The following is a 13,968-nucleotide window of genomic DNA, read 5'->3' on the forward strand; positions in this document are numbered from 1 at the left end:
CTTTGGATGGTGTGTTTGGAAGTGAACAGAAGGCCGAAGTAAATTCTGTTGTAGAATTGTATACGTGTTAAATGTGAAACAGATTGCCGTGATCTAATCTTTCTGTTCTAGAGAACACCATTGACCATCTTTCTTGTGCTGGCCCAGGTGTGATCATCGTGCCCAGTGCTGGGGTGGGGATAGTCCTGGGGGGCTACATCATTAAGAAGCTGAAGTTGGGAGCCAGAGAGTCGGCCAAGCTGGCCATGATCTGTAGTGGGGTCTCTCTGCTCTGCTTCTCTACTCTGTTCATAGTGGGATGTGAGAGCATCAACCTGGGAGGCATCAACATTCCATACACCACCGGGTAAGATGCAGACCGCCCTCCTTTCTTTCCTTCACTCAATATCCCTCCCTGAATCTTTTGATTCTTTCTCTGCAAACATTCCAGCCTCCAAAAACCAATATCAAAGAATTAAGCAATGTGAGGATTTTTTGTTTGTTTGTACACTCAGCAGTGTGCGTGCATTTGTGGTGAAGGTCATGATGAAGGCAGAAGGCCCCTGTGGCTGTCACCAGACTGAACAACTTTGATGCATGAAACTGTTATCTAGAATTTGAGGCTGATCGATATGTGATTTTTGGGTCAGGTACTGATTTTAGGGTCAGGTACTGATTTTAGGGTCAGGTACTGATTTTAGGGTCAGGTACTGATTTTAGGAAGGTAAAAGTCACTGATTACCGATATCTGCCGATTTATGTAGTTATTTAGAGGTGGAATAAAAGACAGACAAATTGACACATTGTGCTCAAAAGGGTTAACAAGATACTCTAAATTATGATTTCTTAGATTTATTTCAGAACATTTTATTTGTGGTTTAACATGAAGAAACAATATATCCTCTATAAATACAACCCTTGTTTAGTTTACCTTCTTGGGGACCATGTAAAAATGTGTATATTGATGGAAGTGGATAAGAAGTATGCAAAAGTGTTTGTGCTAAACTACCACAAGGGGTATCTGACTGACGAATTAAACTTTGTCTCAAGGTAAATCTGAAACTACACCATTCACAAATAAGCATTGAAATGCAGTAGCATGCTGTTCAAAAAGGCACCACTAGGTGTCAGCATTTGTCTTGAGTAGATTTACTACAGCGTTTACAACAGTCGAAGGTCATGTAAACAAACACTTGATGACACCTCCGTGGTTATGACAAGCACAAGCTTGTCTTACAGAAAGCACATATACATTACACTGTTATTCAAAATAAAATATATTGGCTAGATTTCAACTTCAAATTGCATGTGCCGATGACAGAAAACGTTTATGCAGCCAAATGCTTGTCACACTGGTTTTAGTCACACATTCTAATTTAGCGAGCTAACATTAGCTTCTTAGATCTGCGCCAACTGTCTTGCTGTTTGCAGATTGTATATTTCAGGAAAAACTAACCAAATAAGCCCACTAGATAACATAATGGGGCCCAGAAAGTAACAGCATAGATATGTATTACTAACCCAAGATGCTGTACTTCATCTGTGTTTAGTGGGAGAAAATGTGGCATAGAGGGCAGAACAAGCAAGGATGTAGGCAAAGTCAAGCATGAGCTAACGAGACCCGATTGGCGTGTTGTAGAGTGTCTTTGCATTTTTCCGTTAGGGAATGCCATTTTAAAAAACTAACTTTGGTAAAGCGTTATGTTCGTAACAGATTCTAGTTTTGGGAACTGAGAAATGTATTGATTTGTTTCACTGATTGCGAAAATGAGCATAATGTCGGCCCAGTTTCATGTAGTTCCATTTAGATGATTTACTTATTCAAATCCGCTGGCTGTGGCAAGCTGCTCATACTCAAACCACCATGCCTAGTCTCTCTCACATTGTGACCTAGAGCTGAATGATGTTCAATGAGCAGCTGGTAGAGCGCCCTCTTCAGGCAAACGGTTAACATTTAAAAAGATTACCGCAGATTAGTTTATTATATGCATATAATACCGCCGCCTTATCTGTTGAATAAAGATCGATACAAATATCTCAATGAAAGGCTAGTATCAGACGATTTTATTATCGGTGAACTGATTTATCGGTGGGGCTCGATCTAGAAGGGAACTCTTTTCTGCAGTCCTGGGGACTTGTCTCCTCTCCTATGTCCAACCACTGTGCATCCCAAATGCCACCCTATTCCCATTTAGTGCACTACTTTTGACTAGGACTCATTTTGTTCCTGATCCAATTGATTTGTTCATCCCTCCCTGATACAACAATTGCAGATACAGTGGGGCAAAAAATTATTTAGACAGCCACCAATTGTGCAAGTTCTCCCACTTAAAAAGATGAGGCCTGTAATTTTCATCATAAGTGCACTTCAATTATGACAGACAAAATGAGAAAAAAAATCCAGAAAATCACATTGTAGGATTTTTAATGAATTTATTTGCAAATTATGGTGGAAAATAAGTATTTGGTCAATAACAAAAGTTTATCTCAATACTTTGTTATATACCCTTTGTTGGCAATGACAGAGGTCAAACGCTTTCTGTAATCTTCACAAGGTTTTCACACACTGTTGCTGGTATTTTGGCCCATTCCTCCATGCAGCTCTCCTCTAGAGCAGTGATGTTTTGGGGCTGTTGCTGGGCAACAGAGTTTCAACTCCCTCAAGATTTTTTATGGGGTTGAGATCTGGAGACTGGCTAGGCCACTACAGGACCTTGAAATGCTTCTTACGAAGCCACTCCTTCGTTGCCTGGGCGGTGTGTTTGGGATCACTGTCATGTTGAAAGACCCAGCCACGTTTCATCTTCAATGCCTTTGCTGATGGGAGGTTTTCACTCAAAATCTCACGATACATGGCCCTATTCATTCTTTCCTTTACACGGTTCAGTCGTCCTGGTCCCTTTGCAGAAAAACAGCGCCAAAGCATGATGTTTCCACCACCATGCTTCACAGTAGGTATGGTGTTCTTTGGATGCAACTCTGCATTCTTTGTCCTCCAAACACGACAAGTTGAGTTTACACCAAAAAGTTATATTTTGGTTTCATCTGACCATGTGACATTCTCCCAATCTTCTTCTGGATCATCCAAATGCTCTCTAGCAAACTTCAGATGGGCCTGGACACATCTGGCACTGCAGCATTTGAGTCCCTGGCGGCGTAGTGTGTTACTGATGGTAGGCTTTGTTACTTTGTTCCCAGCTCTCTGCAGGTCATTCACTAGGTCCCCCCCCGTGTGGTTCTGGGATTTTTGCTCACCGTTCTTGTGATCATTTTGACCCCACGGGGTGAGATCTTGCGTGAAGCCCCAGATCGAGGGAGATTATCAGTGGTCTTGTATGTCTTCCATTTCCTAATAATTGCTCCCACAGTTGATTACTTCAAACCAAGCTGCTTATCTATTGCATATTCAGTCTTCCCAGCCTGGTGCAGGTCTACAATTTTGTTTCTGGTGTCCTTTGACAGCTCTTTGGTCTTGGCCATAGGGAGTTTAGAGTGTGACTGTTTGAGGTTGTGGACAGGTGTATTTTATACTGATAACAAGTTCAAACAGGTGCCATTGATACAGGTAACGAGTGGAGGACAGAGGAGCCTATTAAAGAAGAAGTTACAGGTCTGTGAGAGCCAGAAATCTTGCTTGTTTGTAGGCGACCAAATACTTATTTTCCACCATAATTTGCAAATAAATTCATAAATCCTACAATGTGATTTTCTGGATTTTATTTCTTCTCATTTTGTCTGTCATAGTTGAAGTGTACCTATGATAAATTACAGGCCTCATCTTTTTAAGTGGGAGAACTTGCACAATTGGTGACTGACTAAATACTTTTTTGCCCCACTGTATAAGTGCCCTTGTTCTGGGAAATGTCAGTGTAAATGTGCCGATTTTGAATAGCGGCACGGTAAGATATTCTGACTTAATATTATGTTTAATCAGTCTTCGGATAAAGCTGTGATGGACATTTTCCTCTAAGGGTATTTTGGTCTCTTCATCCCTCTCCCTTTCTCTCTCACCACCTCTTGCTTTATCTCCCTCTTCCTATACTCTCCCCCTTCATCTCCCTCTCCTTCCCTATACTCTGTCTCTATAAATAATATATCTCTCTCCCTCTCCTCAGTCCTACTCTGACCATGACCCATCGTAACCTGACTGGAGGGTGTAACGTGAACTGTGGCTGTAAGATCCATGAGTATGCGCCGGTCTGTGGTTCTGATGGCATCACATACTTTAACCCCTGCCTGGCAGGCTGTAGCAGTGTGGGCAACGACAGCAAAGGAGTGAGTCACGATAGTAGGGTTGCAAAATGTTAACTTAATGTTAACCAGCTTTTCCTGGATTTCCTACTTATTCCCTCTAGATTCCAGAAATATTCCAAATAGGATCTCTGAGGATTTGGGGAAAGTTACACAACTTTGCAACCTAAAGCTAACCCTAAGGGCTCAGACACATCAATAGTGTTTGCTGGCCAAGAATACTTAGCACCTCTGAACGTAGTTTGCAAACCAGGTTCTCACCGATTTTACGTGTGGAATCGTGTGAAAAATGACGTCAGTGAGATGTCCACAGCGGGTGGTCCCTAAAACACAGTGAGCTGAACAATCGGCAGATCAACATTCGGAGTTATATGTGTGTGTGAGAGCATTAAAGCTAAGGCCAGGAGTTCTTCTTGGCCATTGTGACTTAACCAGTAAAAACTACACTGTTAGGCCCTATAGTTACAGCTAACTGTCACGAACCGGCTCGAAGTTCGTAACAAAAGGGAGACAACGTGGAGACAAGGAATAACAAAATATATTTATTAAATAAAGTAAACTAAATACAATGATGTGTGTGTAATCGGTAATCTGTAGTGTGAGTTTTTGCATGCATAAATGTGATAATACGGGGTGTTGAAAGGTGCCAAAACAAACAGGTGTCCCATGTCGCTGACGACCCTCCCGGCTCTGCCCACCGGCATCCTAATAAGGAAAGAGCGAAGAGAAATACAGCAGACAGAGTGGGAGGGTCGTCACACTAACTGTTCATAGAACAAACATTCGTGAAGCATCTATTTACAGTGTACAGCCCACATTGGTAGTAATTGAATAACACTCTCCTAGTGGTACGCACAGTTGCTCCCTAGACGTTCACATCTAAAGTACAATAAGATGAGCTGAGTGTGATGCTTTGTGTCCCTCCCTTTCTCAGATCCGGAACTACGCAGACTGTGCGTGTGTCCAGAGCAGACAGGTCATCACCCCCTCCTCCAACGGCCAGGGCAACCAGCTGCAGCTGGTCATCGTCAAGACCTACCTGAATGAGAACGGCTACGCCGTGTCTGGGAAATGTGACCGCACCTGCAGCACACTCATCCCCTTCCTCATCTTCCTCTTCATCGTCACACTCATCACCGCCTGCGCTCAGCCCTCCGCCATTATCGTCACTCTCAGGTATAGACCAAAAGAAAGCACACTTGCAGTGCATTCGGATAGTATTCAGACCCACTCTTTCCACATTTTGTTACGTTACAGCCTTATTCTAAATTTGATTTAAATATATTTTGTTCCTCAATCTACACACAATACCCCATAATGATAAAGCGAAAATATAACAAAAACAGAACTTACTTACATAAGTATTCAAACGCTCTGAAATTGATCTCAGGTGCATCCTGTTTCCATTGATCATCCTTGATGTTTCTACAACTTGATTGAAGTCCACCTGTGGTAAATTCAATTGATTGGACATGATTTGGAAAGGCACACCTGTCTATATAAATTCCCACAGTTGACGGTGCATGTCAGAGCAAAAATCAAGCCATGAGGTCAAAGGAATTATCCATAGCGCTCCGAGACAGGATTATGTTGAGGTGCAGATCTGGGGAAGGTTAACAAAAAATGTCTGCAGCATTGAAGGTCCCCAAGAACAGAGTGGCCTCCATCATTCTTAAATGGAAGAAGTTTGGAACCACCAAGACTCTTCCTAGACCTGGCCGCCCGGCCATTCTGAGCAATCGAGGAAGAAGGGCCTTGTTCATGGAGGTGATCAACAACCCGATGGTCACTCTGACAGAGTTCCTCTTTTGGAGATGGGAGAACCTTCCAGAAGGACAACCATCTCTGAAGGCCTTCACCAATCAGACAGAAGCCACTCTTCAGTAAAAGGCACAACAGCCCGCTTGGAGTTTGCCAAAAGGCACCTAAAGGACTCTCATACCATGAGAAACGAGATTCTCTGGGGACTATTTCATCCATTTTAGAAGGCTGTAACTTAACAAAATGTGGAAAAAGTCCAGGGGTCTAATTACTGTCTGGATGCACTGTATAGACACCTATTTTGTAAGGGTTGAGGTATGGACCCATCCCGGTACAAAACAAAATACACAAACAAGAAGTTGTGTGAAGTAGTAGTTGTATTGTGAGCACTCTTCTCTTCACGGTTTCATCCCTTTTTTCTCTCTAGGTCAGTAGAAGAGCAGGAGAGACCCTTTGCACTCGGGATGCAGTTTGTTCTCCTCAGGACCCTTGGTGAGGGATGCAGCTTGGCTAACCAGTGAAATACACTGAATATAGTCATGTGCCATTCTGAGAGTTTTTTTTTTTTAGTTAAGTGTGATCTGACTCTCTCCATGAGGAGTAGTTAAAGGGGAATGTCATTTGGGAAGACCCATTTCTCCCATTTCCTGTCAGAGTATTACTAAGAGGAAAAGGAATTTAAAAATATTCTCTGCATTTTGAGACATGTATTGGTGATGGGGCTGTCAAAGTTGATGTGTAATTAACTTTTTAGATTTTTCTCACACCTTTCACTTTGGAATGGTGGGCCACTGCTGTTAAATGAATGTAGGGTAAACACTGGAGTGGTGTCTCTTGTGATGCTTAAACCATCCACTCTGCACTCAGCTTTCAGCAACAAAGTAGAAGGAAAACTTAGTTTTACCATAAACACTTTCCCAGGTGTTTAAGATAACTGCAAAAACATAATTTGCACAGAAGTAGCTAGCCAGTTATGGTAACCAAACAAGAATGTTTACAATGCCATGGCTTAATGCCTCTAGATTCAACACAATTATTTTAATCAGAAAGTAACTTCCATTCCATATAGCTACAGTTTTTGTTGTAGATCTCATTTCAAAAGATGAAAACAAATGATCCCAACTCTATTGTAGTAGCAGCTTGTGACGAGTTCATGTTGGACATGGATAAGAACTAGCTAAGGCTAGATCTAATATTTGTTTGTTTATTTTTCTACCTTTTATTTATTTAACTAGAAAAGTCAGTTTAGAAAATAACAAATTATTATTTACAATGATGGCAAACCCTGGCCAAACACTCCCCTAACCCAGACGACACTGGGCCAATTGTGCACCACCATATGGGACTTCCGATCACGGCCGGTTATGATACAGCCCAGGATCGAACCAGGGTCTGTAGTGACGCCTCTAGCACTGTGATGCAGTGCCTTAGATCGCTGCGCTACTCTGGAGCTCAAGCTGTATGATATTTTATATCGGACCAAGCTGAGTTTTTATTTTGTTTCCTAACCCTATAATCAAAATATGTTACACCTACAGCCCAATGGAATGAGATCTAAATTGAACCTCTTTTAAATAGGGTCAAATTTGAACAATTTCTAAAATAAATGAATACAGAAACCTCTGCGATCATCTAGCTACATTTTAAAAAAATCTCTTAACAGCCCTAATTGCTGATATTAAATATCTTAAGATCAAGTTCAAAACTTACTGTAATTAGGCTGAAGATATTAGGATTTTGAAATGGGAATATGTGTTTGGCTTCTTGCTCTGAAAGATCTTCCTTCCCCTCAGCCTACATCCCTACATCAAACCTACTTCTGCTGTGTTCTAACTGTTCCTCTCCTCTCTCCCCAGCCTATATCCCTACTCCAATCTACTTTGGGGCGGTGATCGACACCACCTGTATGCTGTGGCAGCAGGACTGTGGTGTCCACGGCTCCTGCTGGGAGTATGACGTCACTTCCTTCCGCTTCGTCTACTTCGGCCTGGCTGCCAGCCTCAAGTTCATTGGCTTCATCTTCATCTTCCTCACCTGGTACTCCATCAAGTACAAGGAAGAGCGTCTGGAGCGCTGGCTGAAACACCTCTCGCCCATGGACACGGTCAGCGACCTCATCTGCCACGCCGGGGGTCACAAGGGACACGCCCGTACCCGCTCCTGTCCCGTAAATATACCACGCAACGAACCTCCCATCATCCCCATCCTCAACAGGGGCCTCAGCAGCCAGAGCTGCCCGGGAAACAGCCTGAAGAGCCTGAAAGCAATAACCCCGCCGGCCCCTCGCCCTCCCACTCGCTCTCTGGAACAGGTGTCTGCCCGTATCTGAGTGCTGGGTGTTGTTTCCAACCATCTCCAGCCCTCCCTGCTAGCCACAGTCTGCAATGTGTACCTTTCTCATTCTGGTTCTCACTTGTATAGTATTATAGTGTGTAAACACACACAGGCACTGGATGTCACTCAAACAGTCAGCGGTTGGTCAAACACGTATACAGGAAGACACTGGGATGGGTACCTCGATTTAGCTAATCTCCTCTTCCTTCTGCCTAGTATGTTAGTTAGCTTTTTTTGTTTTCATCATGGAAGTGAATGTTTATTTCCCTGCATATCATTTCTTTAGAAAATTGCAAGTGTGATCTTAATGATGGTATTATGGGATGGTGCTATGTGAAAATGGCATGAATAATATCCTTCATTGCTCAGTTTTATTGTTAATTCTGAGACCTCAGCAGGATGCGGTAAGAAGCTTGGCCGGCTAGCACAACTAAATCCTGTACTATGCAAGGTCTCTTTGCCCTATTATACAATGGCTAGCAGTATTAAAGGCACACAGTGAGTGTTGCCTTCCCTTCCCATACAATGTGCAAACGTCATTCCGCATTGCCCCATACCTGCGTGTAATGATGACTGGTTGACTTGGAAAGGATATTATTGAAACATTTGGAATTGGTACTTCTTCTCCTGTATTCTGTGGCAACCTCATAGACAGGCCCACAAATATTTCCCTTGTTGTAGTTCAGACAGTTGGCTTGCATCCTAAATGGTTCCCTAATACCTATATAGTGCAATACATTTGACAAGTGTTCATATACCTTTGGTCAAAAGTAGTGCACTACATGGGGAATAGGGTGCCATTTGGCATACATACAATGTTTTAACCAACCAGACCCCCTGCTGGCTCTGGTGGAGAAGTCCAGACCATTGCTGCTGGTGCCAAAAGACTGCTGTGCTTCCCATGATCAGCTAAACCACACACCACTCTTTCACATAAGTTATTGTCAGTATTTTAGTGGCCTGTCAGACTTCACCTCACTTTTGAGCGAAGCCTAGGAGTCTGAGGCTATCAGTTTAGTTCAGTCTGTCTGTACCACACCAAGCATGAGTAAAGGGTATGGATGTATAAATGTAATGCATATACCAGTAGCGCAACTTCTCCCATGTACTGTGTAACTGAGCCACATTATCATTTTTAAACAATACTCTTTAGGGAATTAGTATAAAGTTCAACTACTCAGTATGTCTACCATACAGCATGTGCTACTGAACCACTGTCGGTGATATCAATCATGGCTTCTGAGGTTGTTTTGTCTTTTGGTGTAACCCTTTTTTACTAACTCAAACTAAGTCAGACTAATTGTTTAAACCGTGCTAAGTCGAGCTTAGGGCTGTGAGTTACTAAACTCCCACAGCTCAGTAATCAATAAGATTACATGGATGGGGGGGGTCTAATTTAAGACTACTTTAAGACTTGATACAGAAGGCCCATGAGCTGATTGTTGAAACATTCAGGTAGCTTGTGGGTGTAACATGCAATATTAAAGTATGTATTGCTGTTAGTTTTGCAGGGTGTTTGAGGACACCTGCTGGTCAGATGTAGTAAGCAATATTGTAGAAAGACTAATTAAACTAGTGTTTTCCAAAGTGAAATAACGAGGCAATTATTTGGTGGAATAATCAAAATGTTCAGTTCAATCTAACACTTTAATGTTGGAAGTTAAATTGTGTTTTTCTATGTACCTATGTTGAGTTTGGGCAGTTGGGACAGCACTTACATGATACAATGTGGCAGTTGGGTTAGAGTTAATAGCATTAAAAGCTCTGATTTGAGTGGCCTTTGGGATATTATACTGAACTAAAATATAAACGCAACAAATTAAAATCAGATTTAGTCTCATACTTATGAGCCCTTAACCAAAAATGCAATTCAAGAAATAGAGTTAAGAAAATATTAAGTAATATTAAGTAAAAAATAAAAACATGCAACAATTTCAACAATTTTACTGAGTTACAGTGCATATAAGGAAATTGGTCAACTTAAATAAATTCATTATGCATTAATCTATGGATTTAACATGACTGGGCAGGGGCACAGCCATGGGTTCGCCTGGGAGGGAATAGGCCCACCCACTGGGGAGCCAGGCCCAGCCAGTCAGAATGAGTTTTTCCCCATGAAAGGGCTTTATTACAGACCCATACTCCTCGGTTTCATCAGCTGCCCGGATGGCTGGTTTCAGACTATTCCGCAGGTGTAGAAGCCGAATGTGGACGTCCTGGGCTGGCGTGGTTACATGTGGTCTGTGGTTGTGAGGCTGGTCGGAGGTACTGCCAAATTCTCTAAAATGACATTGGAGGCATCTTATGGTAGAGAAATTAACATTCAATTCTCTGGCAACAGCTATGGTGGACATTCCTGCAGTCAGCATGTCAATTGCACGCTCCTTTAACTTGTTAGGCCGGTTGGTCTTTTATCCCCAGCACAGGGTGCACCTGGGTAATGATCATGCTGTTTAATCAGCTTCTTGATATGCCACATCTGTAAGGTGGATAGATTATTTTAACAAAGGAGAAATGCTCACTAACAGGGATGTAAACAAATATGTGCACAACATTTGAGAGAAGCTTTTTGTGCTTATGGAACATTTCTGTGATGTTATTTCAGCCCATGAAACATGGGACAGACACATTTACATGTTGCGTTTTGTATTTTTGTTCAGTATATAAGATGTTGCCGATTTTAATATGGAAAGTTACCATATATCTTTATAACTGAATGATTAAGTGATTTTTAAATGATTAAACTGACATTGCAATGTTATTCTAGATGACCATGTATCTGCCAATAGTAGTGACAGACAGGCTAATTGATGTAATCATTTTCAGTACTCAGTGGAGAAATACACTAAAGGATAGAAATCACAATTCTTAGTCAAACATTACGTATTCTTTCACATGAAATGCAGTGTATGTAGTGCGCATTTAGGGGCAAATATTATATTTCTAGCTACATTTTGAATCAAGGATGCTAACTTTAGTGTTATTGAATCCAATGTTAGTGAAAGGCTACATTATGTTATGTTTCAGTGCCTACTTTTCCTACTCATTGATTACAGTTGAGATGGATTAATACGTCCGTGTTTATTTAACCTTTTATGCCATTTTTTTTATTTGGAGATTCTGAAATGTTCTTGACTTCAAGTAATGACACTAAATGATATGGCTGACTGACTGAATAATTAGACTCTAGGGATTTTCGTTTACTTGCTGCCATCAATAGACCTTTTCAACCTGTACCTACAGTACCAGGATGTTTGCTGCAGAATTCCAGTAATCTTGTGATACTCACCCTCAAACCTACTGTTCCTCTGGAGCGAGAAGCTCTCTGTTACCTCCTCGTGTAGTGCTGTCATTGTATGTGGCATAAAACGAGGACTTGACCTGGATGCTACGATAGACTATTTCAGGTAGATTGTAGTTGCATCTTCTTTGTCAGTATTGTATTTATTTCAATTCAAATGAGTTTTTAATGACAAGTTAATGCCTCAATTATATGGTCAACATAGGAAGAACATTGTAAATTGTTTGTGGACACACTGTTTACAAATGCCTTGGATACTTGACCTCTGTCAATAAAAATGTGAAAAATAAACCAATCCTGCGTATTGAAATGTGATTTTTGACTGATGCAACAAACAGCCTGGGAGGTTGTTAATGAAGAGCTTGTTGGAGCAGGTAATAAAGATAACATTTTGTCATGATTGAAGCTGGTCATGAGTCCCAAATGGTAACCTAATCCCTACACAATGCAAGACTTTTTGACCCGTGGACCCTCAAAAGTAGTGCAGTATATAGGTACGATATACGGTATCATTTGGAATCCACACACTGTCTGGGACTGTGGGCTGTCTTCTTCCATTGACCCTGACAGCTGTAATGCATGTAATGATGAATGATACATTTTTAATGGGGCTTGCAAATGTCACAAATGTTTAATATTGTTAAGTATTATTCTTTAGAACTCTATTTTTCATACACTGTTTAAGCTAGAAACATCATTCACACTTAAAGTGCAGACCGGTCAGGATTGATGTTGTATACAACCTTTTGTTATTGTATACTTTTTAAACTATTACTTTTTGTGTCTTTGTCCATATCTATTCACTTTAATGGGATTTATTCAACATTTTAAAGCTTCAACTGTTAACTTCTAACATTCTATTCACTGTAAACAAAGTAACTTTTATTTTTACCCTCCTTTTTCTCCCTAATTTCGATCTTGTCGCCTTCCGATGGGCTCGGAAGGCGAAGGTCGAGTCATGCGTCCTCTGAAAAAGACCCGCCAAGCCCCGCTTCTTAACACCCACCCGCTGAACTCGGAAGCCAGCCGCACCAATGTGTCGGAGGAAACGCCGTTAAACTGACGGTTAAAATCAGCCTGCAGGCAACTGCCTAACCCTCCACTAACCCGGACAATGCTGGGCCAATTGTGCACCTCCCTATGGGACTCCCGATCATGCCGGTTGTGATACAGCATGGGATCGAACCCAGGTCTGTAGTGACGCATTTAGCACTGCGATGCAGACCGCTGTGCCACTCGGGAGGCCAACAATGTAACTTATGACACAAATCAGTTCATTTTGACAACTTCTCCAAGAAATTATACAGAAACGTAGGGCATCCAGAAGTCTTAGTCTACTTTTATGCTATTCAAAATTGAAATCAGAAAATAAATATCTTCTATAAATCAAATGATACAGCCTATTTTAGTAACTACAACTTATTTTCTCTCAACTTTTACAAACAACTGAAATGTTGACCAAAAAAACAGAACATAAATATATTCTACCAATCAAACTATATGTTGCCTGAAGAGTTAAGCGAAGTTGGTAGAATCCTAGTCAAACTGATCCACAGCTCTAATTGCTGCCAAAACAGGGGAACACATTTTGTCATTTGGGCAGTGCTTGACTTGGGCAGGAGCTCACCGGCACCTCAAATTTCCACTGCTCGAGTTCGTTCCCCTTGTAGAATATTAGATCATAAGTATTGTGGAGCTCCTGCACCTAAATATAAACAGTACTGGCACCTGAAACTAGTACAAGCACCTATTTCAGTCTAAGTCAAGCACTGCATTTGGGTGAATTATTTCTTTAAGCTCCTATTTAATGGGAGTTATATTTGATTTGATAATGGTTTAAACTGTATGGGCTTTCAAGGCAGTTTTCTTTGACAGTGTGTAAATGTGTAATATATTTTGTTTTTCTGGATATAATACAGTGAAACTTAATGTTGGAACATTGATCAAACTGGACATTGGTGATCCACAGTGGTGCAAAAGTGTTTGATGTCCCTAGCTCTTGAGGACCCAAGGGGTACCAAGGGGCTAACAGCCAGTCCCCCTCTTGGGTTCTCAACTGAAGGTATGGACCACTGCTGGCTCCATTTGAATTACAATCCAGAAGCTCTGTTTTAATGTTAATAAATGTCTTGCTCATATGAAAGTTAAGTTCCAAATGTTTCCAAAACCGTATAGCCAGCGTCGGGGGATTTGCCTCAGTCAGCAGCATATAGACAAATATGTTTTATAACTAACCCTCTGTGATATAGCTATGTGGAATGACCCAATGTAAAGCAATGGCATAGGAGTAACTTCCCCCCCCCAACCGGCAGAAACAAGATTTCATTGCTGACGTAAGTGAC

The 13,968-nt window shown here is 41.5% G+C and overlaps 1 protein-coding gene across 3 annotated transcripts in view; it reads left to right on the top strand.

The window, feature by feature from the left end:
- LOC118394610 (solute carrier organic anion transporter family member 5A1-like) overlaps positions 1 to 11,921 on the top strand; it is a 36,969-nt gene extending 25,048 nt beyond the window's left edge. For all 3 annotated transcript variants that reach the window (XM_035787984.2, XM_035787985.2, XM_052463712.1), the window contains 5 exons: positions 148 to 346; positions 4,095 to 4,254; positions 5,165 to 5,406; positions 6,419 to 6,483; positions 7,848 to 11,921. In XM_035787984.2, the coding sequence (XP_035643877.1) occupies positions 148 to 346; positions 4,095 to 4,254; positions 5,165 to 5,406; positions 6,419 to 6,483; positions 7,848 to 8,320 (1,139 nt within the window). In that variant the 3' untranslated portion in view covers positions 8,321 to 11,921. The remainder of the gene's footprint in view (positions 1 to 147; positions 347 to 4,094; positions 4,255 to 5,164; positions 5,407 to 6,418; positions 6,484 to 7,847) is intronic.
- The last annotated feature ends 2,047 nt before the right edge of the window (positions 11,922 to 13,968 follow it).

Source organism: Oncorhynchus keta, chromosome 15 (genome assembly GCF_023373465.1).
Source record: "Oncorhynchus keta strain PuntledgeMale-10-30-2019 chromosome 15, Oket_V2, whole genome shotgun sequence".
Classification (NCBI taxonomy): Eukaryota; Metazoa; Chordata; class Actinopteri; order Salmoniformes; family Salmonidae; genus Oncorhynchus; species Oncorhynchus keta.